We start from the raw sequence: 17,980 nt of genomic DNA on the forward strand, positions 1-17,980 counted from the left end.
ATTATGCGTAAATTGTATAGTATGAATTATATAAATTGTATATGTATGTGCAATGTGATAGAGTAATCAACACTATTTATGCATGGTATTTCAACAATTAACTCATTAAATTGTTTGTTTTCACTTGTTTTTTAAGGAATTTAATGCTTGGTCTCATGTTCTAAAATAAAACTCTACTTTGTAAAACTCTACTACCAATAATTTAACGATAAAACAATTATGATTTGATTGTATAAAGACTTTCTATATATCTTTCTTTACTAAAATCTTGCTACCAAATACCAGTTGAAACTATAATAACTATGTCAATCCCTAATGTCGGTAATCTCTTATAACTCATGACCATTGGTATTTGTTACGGCGTTCTTCGGTTTTCAACGAACGCTATTTGGACCGTGGTTCGAGTAAATAGGTATCATAATATTTACTACTTGATTGTGATGAATGCTAATAGACGGTACTAGTTATATGATACAAAATAAAATATTAATAGCATGTAATAAACATTTCTCCGTATGTTGTAACCTGTAAATATTATGACTCTGCCTATAAATATATGTGAGCGACAGATCTCTCGTTGCGTGACGCCCGCTTACGGCGGGACCTGAGCCGCGAATACTTCTTTAATTTATTTTTGACGGCCAATTTGCTGCTATCATCACTCAACTCGTATTTCGTTAGTTGGTCAGCAAACCATCCACTTCGGCTAGCTGCATATATTTTTTGCAGGTATTTTCCACTCCCAAGTACCCTTATATGGTAATTGACGGATCTCTGTAGGCAGATTACTTCTAGATTTTGAAACATCCAAAATTTCTATGTTAATATTTGATCCCATCCTTTATCAAATTCATTTTTATCATGTTGGCTTCTGGCGAAAAATATACTCGCGGACTAAAATTGTACCACTTAGGAAGAAACAGGCTAGGCAAAAAATAAAAAATAATTTGAAAGAAAAATAAATAAATATTCTTATATTTTATTTAAATGAGTTAAATAATAAATGTATCAGGCTAACATGATTCGATTGTAACTGTTTTTATAGATGTTTTCCAAATACTGAGGATATCATTAAGAAGTGAATCAGTAACTATAAAAGTATTTCAAATAAAACTATTTTTTAAACATGCTCTCCTAATATTAATTTAATTTAATAACTTCTGATTTTTTTCACCACTTTCCTTCAAAATTTGTAATAAAAAAGTTTTCCATTTGTAGCCATCTCAGCTAGCACCCTGTATAATACACACAAATGTGTAATAATAACAAGTGAAAACATAACAATTGAACGAGTTAACTGTTGAATTTAATTACCATGTATAGACAGTTTTGATAACACAATTGTTTTTCTTTACGTCACGTACGTAAAGAAAGATATCCATTCTTAGATAACCACACATTCATAATTGATATTCCCATATAATACATACTATAAAATTTGCACCTTATTTGCGCCCTCGTGGGTACATAGTGATGTTTAGAAAAAAATGTTTCAAAACAAAAGCTAGTTATTTTTTTATAAGGAACATTTTTTACTTTTAAACTTTTGTTCTATCTCCAACGATTTACGGACCCAAGACCCAATTGACCTATGTTACTCATTTACGAACTCGACTTCACTTTTTACGTCTTAAGCACGCTATTCAAATTTCAGCTTGATAACTCTTTTCGTTTTTGAGTTATCGTGATGACAAATAGACAGACATACAGACAACCGGAAATATACTAATTAGGTGATTTTATGAATACCTATACCAAAATTTTGTTCATAGCATCAATATTTTTAAGCGTTATAAACTTGGGACTAAACTTAATATACCTTGATATATTTCATATATACATGGTATAAAAATATCACGATGAACGAATTACCAACTGTATAAAATAAAAACCTATGAGTGTGTGCTGTATATGTACATGCTTTCTGTGACGTTACCAACTATCCAGTATTTTATATAGATCAGTGAGTTATATACAAACATATTATGTATCATCATAGGATATGTATTTACATTCTGCATTACCGACCGATTGTCTATGTGGGAATTAATTAAGTAGAAAAAATGGTGGGTAACATTGTCAAACTGTCAATACTGTAACTGTAAAATTTATAAATAACAAATGTACTTGTCTTGCTAAATGGCTGAGAGTAATTCATCATCGGAGCATAATTTTAGTAATCATTTATTTCGTGAAATATATAAAAATGCTTGGTTAAACAAAGTAAATTCTACAACTTCTGAAAAATCTGGACCAAATCAAGTATAACAAAAACATCAAACCAATTAATATCATGAGTCGATAACAAATAAATAAAATTAATTTTTTTTTTTTTTTTGTGAATTTTTAGACTGTATTTTGGATATCACAAAAGCCAGAAAAATTCTGGTTTGTATTTTGTATACATGATGATAACGAAGCCTATTTGGAAGCATATTCGGATTCAAAAACCTCAGTCATGCATCGACCTATGTGGATTTCATGTTTAAATGATACATTACATGTATCCTCGACCATATGCTCGGAATTTAAGGAATATGAATTTGTTATTACGCTTAGTTCAGGAGTTGTACGTTTACTGGCACCTACAAGGTAAAATCAAAATATATTTCTTTTTGAATATTTGGTATTTGGTGACTTTATAAATCGTATTTAAACAAAAAGAAATCGCAAACCCACATTAATGCGACAAATCTGACTGAATTTGAGATACGCTGGATACATTATTGCTTACGAATATATTTGCCCATATATATTTGATATACAGGGTGTTTTTTTTTTTAAGTTGACATATGCTTGAAACTTGAAAGTAACTTTTATTGGTAAAAGTGCTTCAAGAGAAGAATGTTGTGCAGGCGCAAATCGTACGCAGACATTAAACTTGATCTAGGTTTTCAAGCTCAATGAAAAGATCACTCTGCTCCATAAGTGTTAATCGATAGATGAACATTTTAAATTAGAAAGTTGTTATTGATTAAAAAAGCAATTTTTTGTCAACAACGGACTGAAAAGTTTTAACCAAAATAAAAGGCCATTTTTTGTTTGACCAACAAAAGCACAAAAAGCTACATTTTTGTTATCAATTACTGTCTATACTATTCGGTTTACAAAAAAATATTTCAAACAAAAAATGTTTGTATATTTATAAAGAACAACTTTTTAATTCATTCTAGCATTTTGGAGGGGATTTCAGCAATTTGGAGGAGATTCGAATGAGAGAAAATCTTTTTTTCGCGTACCGTATTTACGTCCCGGGAATAATGAAGTCATACGATTTGATGTTATCTCTATATATTCTGAAATGAAACTTAAAGAATATATTTTTACACTACAATAAATATTAGTTGTAGGGCGCCAAACTTTACCTCAAATGCAATTTTTGCTCAAAATGTTGCCATTTTCAGTAACATTTTAACTGTTTTGCCATAGAGCTCATACAAGAAGCACTTTCTTTCGTTTAAATGAAATATATATCGAGGTGTACTAACTAATTTTAATTAAGTTTATAACATTTAAAAATATTGATGCTACAAACAAAATTTTGGTATAGGTGTTCTTAAAATCATCTAATTAGTCCATTTCCGGTTGTCCGTTATTTTGGAGCGGAAACGAGTCCTTATCGAAATCCCTACTTTGTATGTAAGTTGAGTTAGTGTCAAGAAAGAGTCTTTTGGTCAACTTCTAAACATCTTTCCCCTTTTTACCTCTAAATATTATGCTATTCTGCGTTGTTTAAAATTTTGCAACAAAAAAAAATCACATTTTAATTAAACGCATATTAAAGGCATCTAATGAGGGTAAGAAATTACTTTATGAAATCGATCGATAATAAAGTTTTAGAAATGTAGATGTTGAGTATTTTTAACGAAAACAAGTGAAAACAAACAATTGATTGAGTTAATTGTTGAAATACCATATATAGATAATGTTGATTACGCAATTGTTTTTTACCACGTAAGTAAAAAATATAGCCACTCTTAGATAGCAACACGTACATACATGTCACAAATTCATAATTGATACTCCCATATAAACACGTACTATGTAATTCGCGCCCTCGCGGATAAATAGTGATGTTTAAGAAAAAATGTTTCAAACAAAAGTTGTTTAGTTTTTTCTAAAAGGAAAATTTTTTACGTTCAACTTTTATTATATCTCTAATGGTTTACAAGATGGGTTCTACAGACCTAAGACCCAATTGACCTATATTGCTCATTTACGAACTCGACCTTAATTTTTACGTCCTAAGCACGCTATAAAAATTTCAGCTTGATATCTCTTTTCGTTTTTGAGTTATCAGACAGACAACCGGAAATGGACTAATTAAGATTTTATGAACATCTATAGCAAAATTTTGTTTTTAGGATCAATTTTTTTAAGTTTTATTAAATTTTAAATAAGGAAATTGTGGTATCCAGAAATAGAGTACTTCTGACCCATTTTATAGCCGTAAATCGAAAAAGGACAAGTTCGTATGAATATGATTCTGTTGAGTACATTTAGACCAACATTTCCCATCAGGTCCCATACAAATTTACTGTCGAAGAGTCGATTCCTGGGTCAAATGTCTTATTTCCTCGACTGAGATCAAAATGATCAAAGATATTAAAGTTTAAGGCATTCATATATTAAGTATTTTTAACGAACAAAAAGTTTTCTAGTTTTATTATACCATGTATATATGAAATATACATAGTATATTAAGTTTAGTCCCAAGTTTGTAACGCTTAAAAATTTTGTCATAGGTTTTCATAAAATCACCTAATTAGTCCATTTCCGGTTGTACGCCCGTCCGTCTGTGGACACGATAACTCAAAAACGAAAAAAGATATCGAGCTGAAATTTTTACAGCGTACTCAGGACGTAAAAAGTGAGGTCAAGTTCGTAAATGAGCATCATAGGTCAATTGGGTCTAGGTTCCGTAGGACCCATCTTGTAAACCGTTAGAGATAGAGCAAAAGTTTAAATATAAAAAATGTTCCTTATCAAAAATTAAACAACTTTTGTTTGAAACATTTTTTCGTAAACATCACTGTTTACCCGTGAGGGCGCCAATTAGCGGAAATTTTATAATATGTACTATACTTGATTATCAGTTATGTATGTGTCACATGTTTGTATGTGTAATGTGATAAAGAAATTAACACTGACTATGCATGGTATTTCAACAATTAACTCAGTCAATTGTTTGTTTTCACTTGTTTTTGGTTAGTCGTTACATGTATGCGATGCACAAAATATATGCACCATTCTATTTGGGGTAGGATGAACCCCACTAATGCTAACTTGTTAATTTTTCATCAGGTATAGGAATAATTAATTAATTTTAATTAATTTTTTTAGAGAAGCAATGATAGATTGGGTGGATACGTTAAGATCAAAATTAACTGAAATGAAAATATTGTCACCATGTAAAAATATGTATTCAGTATTACCACAAGCTAAGTCAATTTTATTGCCAACAAGAGATCCAACATCACCATTGCCTCCTCCACCGCCCTTGGTAACACCCTCAATACCACCTGGAACTGAATGTGTTGTTGTACCGACAACACTAACACCAATTACTAATTTCACTGATACAACTACTACAAATGGTAAATATTTTTTTATTTTTAATTCTAATTATACAAAGTTAACTATTAAGAGCACCCGAACCTTAAATTTAAATAAAAAACTTGTGGATGAGATATCATTAGAGTTTCTGCTAGAGAAACTTGTCTTTAGCTGAGACGGGAAATAAAACTCAACGACTCAAGAACTCGATAAATCAATTAGCGTATACAACATGTGACGAACCTAGAGTATAGCATCGAACACCTACTCTTGAAAAAATGTACAACGTTGTAATGACTAATTAGCAAACATCGACGGGAGAAATGTTATCTCTTAATTTTATATGAAGTTAATACTCCAGTAAATGAAAATTAAATATTTGAATTTTTCCGTTTAACTCCGATGGACTTGAAAATTAGACGATAAGTAGATAAGACTCCATGAAACAAAAGTTATATGATGCAGAGTAGTGTTTTTGCCCAGAGGGTGGAAAAATATATGTTGACGGTGACCACGAGAATCGTAAGAGGAATGAGTTCTTAACAAAAAGTGTCATTGAAACATATTTCGAAAAGTCATTACTTTCCGAGTTATTCACGGTTAAAATTCGAAGTGTTTAACTTCAAATAACTGAAAAGTATGACTTTTTTTTAAAAAAGTATACCTTCACACTTTTTAAAGTACAATAAAAGGCTTGAAAATAAAAAAAGTTTCAAGTCATTTACAAGAAATTTGAATGTTTTATTCAGCATAATAACTGATGAATTTACCACAGGAACTAAAATTAATGCTTGCCACTCTCGAATTTACTTTATTTAGGTACTGGCAACATGCTCGAAAAGTTCTAGCATATTCGTATATATATAATTTTTTGAAATATTCCAATTTAAATGCAAAAAAAAAAAAGAAAAAAATCGAAAAAAAACAACAAATATTTTGTCTATATCGTTAAATAACACGAAAAATAATAGTGTTACAAAAAAAATTTTTAAATATAAAATATTCTGCGGAAGAAGAGCTAAATTTTTGTCCTTATTATTTTTCGAGTAATTTATCGATAAATACATACTTTTAATAATGTATATTTGAGCAAGTTGTCAGTACCCAAAGAAGGTAAATTGGAAAGTGGCAAGCATTCATTTTAGTTCCCGTGGTAAATTAATTGGTTAAAAAAAATGTACGAGAAACTTTCTTTACACTATAACTCCCTTAATTTTCGTGCTTCGAGAAATGTAAGAAATCAATAACCCTAGATTATCATTAATTTTATTTGAAAGAGTATTTGATGTCATTACGTAGGATATAACGAGTGTTAAAGACCATCTGTACACCCGTTCTAAAATCCAAAATATGGAGTGGATTATCCAGATTCGTTCTCAGAAATGGTAAGAGTTACAGGAAATTTAGTTAAACGTTCAGTTTTGCGACTCTTCTTTAAAATACTAGAAAACCCAGAAAAATATCGAGAAAACCCAGATTAAAGCACTTTTTACGCAGATAACGAATCAGTTTACAGAAATGGTGAAAAATTAACTTTTTTTTTTCAATTAACGAAAATAATTACGAAACTTCACTGTTATTTTTTATCACTTTAGGTGTTAAATTACATTGTGCCACAAAAAAAAAAAAAAAAAAAAAAATTGGAAGCATTTTTTGAGCGACTTAACATACGTTGTAGGTCTTGGTGAGTACACCATGAAAATGTGTTTCAAAATTGTCTAACACCCCCAAATTTTCCAGTGATTGTGGAAAAACCGTTTTTCGTGTACTGCGCGCACTAAAAAAAATGCAACTCCGTCAATTTGTAACCGATTTTCGATTGCTTAATGGCTTTGAAAACTAGAAACATTGTGCTTTCCGAATATATATATTTATCTATACTTTCTTCAAAAAAATTAGGGCTTTTTTAAAAGTTATCTAAGATTTACCCATTTTTTACATGTTTTTTACAGTTTTTTTTATGGAACAAATTCTCAAGAACAATTACTTTCTTACAGTTATTATCAAAGTACATTCTATCTCGAGTAAAAACTACTACGGGTTATCAAAATCGGTTGAAAAATTTTCAAGCTATAACGCTTTTTATAAACAAGGAAATTTGATTCTCATCATTATATCGATGTCGTGCCATGTCAGGATTGTGCATATAGACCCCGAAAAATTCGTCATTGAGCATGAAGATGGGTAACCTGATAGAATTATGTTTAAACAAATCAGTAATATTGACCGAATCGCTTCGAAATTGTATCATATAATTGGGGTCAAAAGTAACAAAAAATGTTCTTAGATATTTTTCTCTAAACCCTCCAGTTTTCGAGTAAAAAATTCATAAAATTTTAAAATATTTTAGAAAATTTTTGAAAACCAAATAAATAAAAATTCTGTTGGTTTTTTAAACTCTTCTAATTTATAACAAATAATGCAAGCACTGATATTCAACACTTTCTATACAGGGTATTTCAACAATAAGAAAATCGTTTCGTAAGTTAAAGAAATTTTTTTTCTCGTTATAAAAATGATAAAGATACCGAAAATTCAAAGTCGATATTTTGATATTTAAAAGTCGCCCAGAAGCTTTTTAAATTTCCAAAAAGAGTACTTTTGATATAAAGTACTCTACTTAGCAATTTAAAAAAATTCTGAGCGACCTTTAAATATCAAAATATCCACTTCAAATTTTCAAGGTCTTCATCATTTAAAAAGTAGTGTCACAACGAGAAAAAAAATTTGTTTTCGTCGATTCTGGCGATTCTCCTTTTTTTGGAGGTGGTTTGGTAAGATAATTTGCAAATACCTTAAGGTAATGAAAATGACAATGAAATATTATAATTATTTTCGTTAATTAAAGAAAAGCTTTAAATTTTGTTTTTTCTGACCTTCTAAGAACAGTACCTAAACTGAACTTTTACCATAATTAGAAAGTTGTTTCTTATAAAAAAACTTAATAAAAAATTTAATAATTTAATCTTTTCGAAAAACGTATACATTGTAATACATTGTCTTGTAATCGATTTCTGTATTATTATTTTTAAAAATATGTTTCCAACAGTCAATTAAAATGTCCCTCTATTTTTTACCAATTGCGAGAACGAGTATCAATAAATCACTACTGATCAAAGCCGACAGTAGAAAATATCTCCAATTGATGCAGAGCATGGTCGATTAACTGAGGCATTTTGGGTTGAAAATACTCTGTATAAGGAAAATGCAAATGATTAAGGGCTCACATGAAAAAATTTATTCCCAAAATCCAAACTCTTGTAATATATGCTGAAAACTACACCCAGGAAAAAAAATTCATTAAATTTGTATATTATATTTTTAATGTTACAGATTCTGAAACAAGTAATCCAGCCGAGCCCCCGTCTTCAATTAACTGTGATATCAGAATGAACACTCCGTCCCAAACAAACTGGTTAGCACATTTTCATATTTCAAGGATATTTTATACTCGGCATGTATACTCTGTGTCACAAAAATCGCACGAATTTACATAGAGATATATGTGAAATGTGTGTTTTTTGTGACACAAAAATATGTTGCAAGTAGTGCCAAGATAAAGTTATTTAACAAAGTTTCATTTAAGTACATATTTTGCCGCCAAATTGTCATATTTAGTCTTACTTTACATGTACTAAACCTTTGAATAATATACAACCGTATATTTTGAACAAATTACTTCTAAATTTTTTTACTGAAAAATTTTGTTTTGAAATAGAATAACATAAAATAAATTTATAAGAGATGTGAAATATAAACAAGCAGATCATTATATAATTCGATTTATTATTGTTTTTCTCTGTAAGTTGTTTGAATATTGTGTTATTTACTTTGTTCAATCATCTTTGTGAAGCAAGAATGTACGTACTTGGTACACGATGTGCATATGTAGTAATAGATGATCTAGGGATAATATTAAAGGATCCAAAAAGGTCAATTTTCGGCAAAAATTTTTTTATTTAAAAAATTTTGTTTAAAACATGGCCACCATTATATTCTTCACAATAAATCTTTCTGTTTTCTTTAGAGTATTTATATAATTAACACAGTCAATTGCTTATTTTTAATTATTTAAATTAAATTTCAGTGAAAGTGAAATCACACGCAGAAACTTAACATCCGTATCAAATCTAGATGAATCATACATAACAGTGATTCAACTAACAAATGCCAACGATACACAGACGCCTCCACCAACAGCTACACGATCTGCACCACAAAGTGCACATCTATTATCTTCTTCTCAAACGACACAAATATTTAATTTTGATATACCGACAACTAGTTTAAATACTGATACAACCTTGACGTCAACATCAACAGCTATTCAATTGACAAATAACACTGTAGATACTGCAGATACAAATGAGTCCTACATTGAATACAATGGTAGTTTGGATGAGTGTTCACATTATGATTGTGTGTTTGTACCAGATATTAGTGAGTCTAGACTACAACAAGATAGTAATGGAGGAAGGCATTTAAATGGAGATGGACCGTTTAGCCAACAATCAGTACATTCTTTAAGTAAGTATCATGTACTAATCGAGGGAATAAAGCATTTCCCAGGAATCGACTCTTCACCAGTAGATTTTTATGAGAGCCAGTGGAAAATATTGGCCTGAATGTACTCAACAAAATTATATTCATACGAACTAAAGTTCTTTACACTCTTAAAGTGGGACAAAATTATCCTATTTCCGGATACCACATTCTTTTTATTCGACATTAAAAACCTCACCGTTTTCGAGATATAAGCATTTGAAAACAAATCGGATTTTTCGCCGAAAATTCGTTATTGACGAAAATAAAGATTATTTTGTGGTTCCGGTCAAAAATTTAATCTATGAAAGTCATTCGATTTCATATTTTTGACACTTCTAAACATTTTTTGACTCTTGAAAATTTTCACTAAACTTCACTGTTTTCGATATAAAGCATTAAATTTTTTTTTTTTAACTAAAATTTTGTTACTAATAAAATGTACAATTATTGTATGATTGTGATCGAATCTCTTAAATCTTGAAAATTTTGAGAAATGGTAATAATACAAAAATATTGCTTAGAATAGTCCAAAATATAAATTTAAATCGTTAATTAAAATATTTGATAACTTGGCTGCCTGGCTGCCACCAAAAATCTTAATATTTTAAAAGGAGAGACTTGAATCCTTTTGAGATAAATACGATGTCTTTACCAATTAAACACAGATATTTTCTTTCGGTATTTCTTTATTTTAATTTATACGATGTTTTAAGATATTTTATATTTAATTTATCACTGGTTTTGAAATTATTAATTTAAGTTAAAGTTGTAACTCTAAGTTGTAATAATCACTGTATGATTTTTGAATATTTAGCTTGCCTTTAAATATAAAACATTTAGGTCAACATATGAAATATTTTGACGTAAATTTTAAATATTAAATATTAATTTTGCTGACCAGCTAAATAAATCAAACCATGTTACTATTACAATTTTGGTTATAACATAATTAAAATATTATTACTTAATAATAATAATTTGATTGATTTAGTGTGTTAGAACCACGTTTTTAAGGATAACGCCGTCCAGGGCCTAACACACCTTCCGACTTTTTTTAGAGGGAAAATAATTGCAAATTATTTTTCATCTAACTCAGAAGTAATGTTATCCCTTAAAGAAAAATTAAAAAATAAAGAAAACTTGAGAACACTATAAGGATAACTTCGTTAAATCAATCATAAAGAATAAAAATAGAATAGAAATTTACTACATTGTGATGAATAATGAAATTGTTAATAAATTAAATTAATTTGGTTTAAAACGTTTTAAGTTTTAAGTATTATTAACAGTTTAATTTTATAAAGTACATAATGAGTTGAAACGTGATATATAAATGAATGAATTATTATGCAACTAAGAAAAAATTTACGTTTTACTATTTGTATAAATATTAATTTGTAAAATATTTGTGAATTTGAAAAATATTTTCAATTGTGCGTTTATAGAAAAAAAATAGTAAACATGATTGTCCTTGAATTGAAGAAAAAAATTATTATGATAGAAATTTGTAAGTTTATACATAATTAAAATCCGATTTGAGATTTTTTTTAAATTATTGATGAGATTTCGTTGATTGTTAATAGGTTCTAGTTGAAGTAGTAGAATTGAATCTCGTCGAGTTTGGATGATTGTGTTGATGAGGTTTATTAGAGTTGTAGAATTGAATATTTTAGAATTTGGATGATCGTGTTGATTAGGTTTAGTAGAGTTGTAGAATTGAATTTCGTGGGGTTAAAGAAATGTGAACCATTTTGAATTTTCCATTACTTGTTGTCGTTGTCGAACTACATTGGTCGGTTTAAGAATACACTCAGAAGTTTTTATAACATATGGTAGAAGGTTTTGAAGTATTTGGTTTTGAGATACCATAAATACGTTGCTTCTATCCACAAATGTCGTCATTCAGCAAGACGCCAGGGAGGGGAAATATAAGATAAGATATAATAGAACGGGGGGGGGGGTGTATAGTGTATACGTTGTTTCCATTATAAATTTCCATGATTCCAGTGACCAATGGCTTAATATCCACTTCCAACTTCGACAAGTTTCTGGATTGTCCATTTGATGGTTCCGAGAACAATTACACTTCACAGTTTCCTTCAGGAATTTGGTTAGCCATATCCAAATCCAGTAAAACTTTCTGCATAATTTAATGTTCTCGTTTGGGAATAGGAATTTGGGGGGTTAAAGTAGGATAATGTATAATAAAATTTGTGAAGATTCGTGTTGAGAGAAAATAAAATTTTAATTTAAGGTTTAAAACTTGTTTTGTTCGATTACTAATTAAGTTGAAGTTGTAACTTGAAACTGTATTAATTACTGTATAGTGTTGTTAACGTTTAAGATTGTATAATCACTGTATTATCAAGTTGATGTCTAAGTTTGTATAATTACTGTATGATTTTTGAATATTTAGCTTGCCTTTAAATATAAAACATTTAGGTCAACATATGAAATATTGTGACGTAAATTTTAAATACTAAATATTAATTTTGCTGACCAGCTAAATAAATCAAACCATGTTACTATTACAATTTTGGTTATAACATTATTAAAATATTATTACTTAATAATAATAATTTGATTGACTTAGTGTGTTAGAACTACGTTTTTAAGGATAACGCCGTCCAGGGCCTAACAATATATCGGAAACAGTGAGATTTGGTAAAAATTATCATTGGTCAAAAAATGTTTAGAATTGTTCAAAAACTAATCCTAATGGCTTTCAAATTAAATTTTTGACCGGAATCACAAAATAATCTTTATTTTGGCCAAAAAGAGCTTTCGGTGAAAATTTAGATTTTTTTTCAAATGCTTATATCTTGAAAACGGTCAGGTTGAGTAAAAAATTTTAAGAATAAAAAAATGCTTAGAATTGTCCAAAATATCATACCATATAATGTTAAATAAAAAGAAAGTGTTGTCCGATAATATGGTACTTCTGCAACACTTTATGAAAGAAGTCAGTTGACAGGAGGTGCATAATTACCTCAAGTACCTTAGATGGTTTTGTTTCTAGACATTCCGAAATTAGAATGGATGTTAACTTTACCCAATACTTTTTGGTAGATTCCCTTTATTAGTGCTGTCCACCATACTAATGACTCATAGAATAGTATATGGATCGAATGACCACAATATATAGTCAGTGAATGATTCTGGGACTTTTGTTACCATATGACAAGTGTACAGCGCCACAGTTGCCTTCGGTGCCTTTCCAAGAACGATCAAATGCACAATTTTCACTGAGATACCAGTAATCGCTTGTGATACCTATTCGCAAAAATAGTAACCACCTTTTACTATTTTTGTTGCAACTTTACCATTTGCTTCTCCATTCATTTAAGTAATTTTGTACATCAAGCTCAAAAGGTTTCACCTAGAAGTTGCCACTAAAATGTAACAAAATAGGTGTGTGTTGCAGTTTTATTATCCTAAATTATTTTTTTAGATATCTGTGGTAACAACGCAACTGTATCAACAAATAACCGTTCATTTGAAACAAGACCGTTTGGTCGACGGAAAGACTCATCAATATTAGACATTGGCTCACGGCATGCCGATACAACATTGGAACCTGAACCACACTCTCAACAACCACAGTCCCAACAACAACGGGATCGGGCCACATCAAATACACAAGCAGCTATTAATAGTATAAGTAGAGAAATGACGCAATTAACTTTACGTGAACAACAAGTTTTACGATTACAAAAGGAAATTAAACATCCGTCTGGTAAGTAAAGTAGTTTATGAATTTTTTTTAAACTGTGAAGAAAAAATTTGTACAGGCCTGGTTGATACAGTCAAATCCGGCTATAATGACGAATCGGTTATTATGTTGACAAAGTAAAAACTGGAAATAGACTTGGTATTGCCCCTTTTAAAATAATTCAAATATACGAAATTTCAAACAACCGATAAAAATGGTGTAATCGGGATAATCTACAACCCATTCGAATGCTTGTACATTGCAGTTTCTGAAAAAGAAGGTGGAAATTTTTTATCACCCCCTACCACTTTATACCGAAGGTTGAAAGGATGAAAAAAAGTTATTTTATATTTTTTTAAGAACTTTGAAATCGTACCCGGGGCGCAAGAATTATTTTCCAAGAAATCAAATTTATCATTTGAAAGTTAAATTAAAACTTATCGTTTTCTTTAAATTACACAAAGCCAGTTTTAAAAGGGTGCATTTTTTGCTGTTAATGTTTTTTAAAATGGTGCATTCAATCAAATGAAAAATTATCAATCTTGTAAACCGTTATTGATACAACAAAATTTTAAATGTAAAAGTTATTCCTTACAAAAAAAATTAACAACGTGAGGTCGCAAATTAGGACAAAAATTTTGTATACGTTTTCTCCAAAACTATAAAAGATAGGGAGTTGCATATTTGTCATTTGTGATCTGAATATACTAGTAATCTTTTGAAAAATGAAAAAACTTTATATAAAATATTTTCGAAAATTTTTATTTCAAAATTTTGAAACGCATTCACGGGTAAACCGTAATGTTTACAGAAAAAATATTTCAAACAAAAGTTGTTTATTTTTTTATAAGGAATAACTTTTACATTTAAACTTTTCTATCTCTAACTGCTTATAAAATTGGCATATCTCGGTCAATTTTGAAGCTAGAAAGTCGAAAAAACAAAACTGAAATGTACACAATTAAGGAGGATCCCTCACCAGTAATAGAAAAAAATAAATTAGTAGAAAATGATCCAAATTTTTAGTATGTTGTACTTAACGATACATATTATTAAAAAAATAAAAAAATTTGGGTATCTTATCGATTAATTAAGAGAGTTTTTATTAATTAAAAATACACTAAATAACATACCATTCTCATACCATGCTATGTTATTTAGTGTATTTTTAATTAATTAATTACTCTCTTAATTGATCGATAAGATACCCAAATTTTTTTTTTATTTAATAATATGTATCGTTAACTACAACATACTAAAAATTTGGATCATTTTCTACTAATTAATTTTTTTCTATTACTGGTGAGGGAACTTCCTTAAGTCAGGTAGAACTTTTTTATTTATTTAATGTATAGTTTTTTGTAATTTGTAAAAAAGTGTTTAAAAATCCCCACTACCCCCAAAAAGATGGTTAAGCACCCCCCGATGTGGCCGATTTTTTATTACGTTTTATTTGTGGCCAATTTATTATTTTGCTTGGAGAGCGCAAATCTTGTTTCAAGAACCTCGTATAGGAACTTTTTGTAGCTCGTTTTCAAGAAAAATTAACAAAATTTCGAATAGTCTTAGCAGTTTAGCTGTAAAATAATTTTTAAAATTTTTGTACGGTACTAAACTTCATATAAAATTTAGGGATAACATCCCTCACTCTTTCAGCCCCCTGTTCAAAGCGTCAGATGATGATAAAAATTTTGAGAAATTCCATAATCAGAAAGTAAAAATTTTCAAATGAGCTATTGGTTCCAAATTCGATTATACGCAAACTAAACATAAATTAAGTAAAAACAAAAAAACTTAATTAATTGATTTTTCAATAAAAATGTTACTCTCAAAACTAAAATTCTATGTGTTTTTGTACCTTGTATACACTTTTTGACTTTAACTTCAGGTCTTCAAAGCCACTTTATTCTCAAAAACTAGGATTGTTTTTTTGTTGACAAAGAACAACGTTTCGTACGAAAATTTGATGGTTTATAACTTTTTATTAGTGACAAATTTTGTTAAAACGTATTTTTTTTTTTTGTGTTACTGGACAAAAATAAAAAAAGAGTACTTTGTAGAACAAGAACTCGGAGGTTGCCCAACCGATATTCGATATCAAAATGTATTATATCCACTTGCAGACGCATATCTGTATCTATTATTCGGGCTAAAAATGTTATTTTAATTCTCCTACAGGTGTACGGATACAATTGAGTCGCAAAGATTGTAACAATGCTATTGCATTGATTGATGTCTTTGGTGGCGTATGGGTTGCTGGTTGGCGACAAAAGGACAATCCAATGTTATATAATCTATTACATATCGGGGATCAAATTATTAATATTGAAGGAGTTTATGTGCAGACAGCTGTTGAAGCTCATAAACATTTACGAAGAGCTTCATCATTCAATCAATATGTAAGTATCCTCTTATTTTTAGAGTTTATCCTATATTTATTCTTTCAAAAGATAAAACCGACGAAAAATGTACAAAAAAGTAAAAAAATAATAATTTTAATAAAGTACCGAACCGACTCAAATTAAATTACGTTGTGAAGTCGACGCGAAATAATTCATTTTTAGCTATAGATATGGTTAGCGCCGGCTTCAAAACATGCAATTGGAGCAATAGAAATCGAGCTCATCGCTAAAAACTGATTTTTTTACGCCAAAATGAAGCCATATACGAAAATTCAGCTTATTATCTTTCATTTCGAGGTTGATCCTTAATTAGATTGGGCTATAGCCCCTCCTAATTGTGATAGGTTAGGTAAGGTTAGAGTGGCTGTCCTGGGGTGGGACACACTTGGACCATAGGTTCCGTTGTGATACCGAAAAAGGGTTGGATCATCCCTGGCCACTACTCCATGAACCATTTTGAGCTGTTTAAGAACAGCAGAAGTGCTTGACGTCAACGGATTTTTTTTTCGTGTTTTTTAAAGCTCGAAAAGAGTTCAAGTCAAGAATTCATATTAAACAAAGGGTAATAATAAAAAAATTTTTAATGTAGGGGGAATATAACCTTAGTGATTTGAGTCTGCCGGTCACGAATTTTTTTATATTTTAGACAAGAATCTAAACCTCAATCTATGAATACCCCGCAGCGCCTTCTCTATAACACCTATTATAATTTAATCTGAAAATTAATAAGAAATCGATCATCTTAGTTAAAAAAAGTGATCAACCTCGAAATCTAACGGACTAAGCTGAATTTTTGTACAAACCTTTATTTTGATAGTACAAATATTATCTCAAAAGTCACATATGGTCTGGATGGTCACGCGTGCGCGTCCTTAGATTAAATTCAAAGGTCGCGAAAATCAGTTTTTTGTGAATAAAAAGTCTCTACAAATTTTGCCTGAAACTTTTTTTGTACGTTGGACCTTTTTTGAAATAGGGGGCGCAGAACATGGAGCTCTCAGTTTCAGACAAAATTTGTAGAAAATTTTATCAACTACAACTTTTATAATAAATGTTAATACGATCGGTATAAGGACGCGCACGCGTGTACATATGTGACTTTTGAGACAACATTTGCACTAACAAAATAAAGGTTTGTACGAAAATTCAGCTTATTCCGAGTTAGATTCCGAGGTGAAACCCCAAGATGATTGGAGTATAACTGGATACGACTTGAAGAAAAATAATTTGATAATATTTGTTTCAGGTGACTGTAATTATAAAAAGAGTACCATTTGGTAAAATATTTGTGATACAACGTGACATGGATGGACAACCATTAGGAATTGTTCAAGAACAGAACACCGCTGTGATAAAACAAGTTTTAGCAAATAGTTTAGCAGCGCGTCATGGACTCTCACAACGCGCCACCACATGTGATCAACTATCATTTACAAATTGGGTTCTGACTGAAATAAATGGTAGACCATTGAATCTCTTTTATAAAAATAATGAAGTACGTGATCGACTTAATGCTATTGGAAAAGAAATTTCCATACTTGTGCAACCATTGGATCTGATTAAACAAATTAAAAAACAATTAAAATCTGTTCGAAATTATAAAGAATATATTGTGCAATAATAATTAGTTTTTAATAAATCAAAATTATATATAATATATATTCAAATTTATGAGTTTTATATCTTTATTTTATGGACCAAGAAACAGTGAAATTTTGGTTAGTCAATCGCAGATATAGAAAATTTTATTATATTCAGAGAGTCG

General features: G+C 29.7%; 1 protein-coding gene across 2 annotated transcripts; it reads left to right on the plus strand.

Moving 5' to 3' along the window:
• The first annotated feature begins 2,023 nt into the window (after positions 1-2,023).
• On the plus strand, positions 2,024-17,836 carry LOC123302338. Of its 2 annotated transcripts, none has more exons than XM_044885229.1 (8): positions 2,024-2,066; positions 2,351-2,592; positions 5,344-5,597; positions 8,890-8,971; positions 9,644-10,083; positions 13,553-13,837; positions 15,992-16,212; positions 17,462-17,836. In XM_044885229.1, the coding sequence occupies exons 1-8, from the start codon at positions 2,064-2,066 to the stop codon at positions 17,834-17,836; spliced, it is 1,902 nt and encodes a 633-aa protein (XP_044741164.1). In that variant the 5' UTR covers positions 2,024-2,063. The 2 variants fall into 2 exon arrangements, with proteins under 2 accessions (XP_044741164.1, XP_044741163.1); XM_044885228.1 differs by lacking the exon at positions 2,024-2,066 and adding an exon at positions 2,074-2,262.
• The last annotated feature ends 144 nt before the right edge of the window (positions 17,837-17,980 follow it).

Source organism: Chrysoperla carnea, chromosome X (genome assembly GCF_905475395.1).
Source record: "Chrysoperla carnea chromosome X, inChrCarn1.1, whole genome shotgun sequence".
Taxonomy (NCBI): Eukaryota; Metazoa; Arthropoda; class Insecta; order Neuroptera; family Chrysopidae; genus Chrysoperla; species Chrysoperla carnea.

What these genes read in the sequence shown, in the direction of transcription:
- LOC123302338 (XM_044885228.1), top strand. Translation starts at nt 2,140, where the DNA reads ATGGCTGAGAGTAATTCATCATCGGAGCATAATTTTAGTAATCATTTA. An exon ending in ACTCCGTCCCAAACAAACTG is followed by an intron (nt 8,972 to 9,643) that starts GTTAGCACATTT and finishes ATTAAATTTCAG; the next exon opens with TGAAAGTGAAATCACACGCA. An exon ending in GGAAATTAAACATCCGTCTG is followed by an intron (nt 13,838 to 15,991) that starts GTAAGTAAAGTA and finishes ATTCTCCTACAG; the next exon opens with GTGTACGGATACAATTGAGT.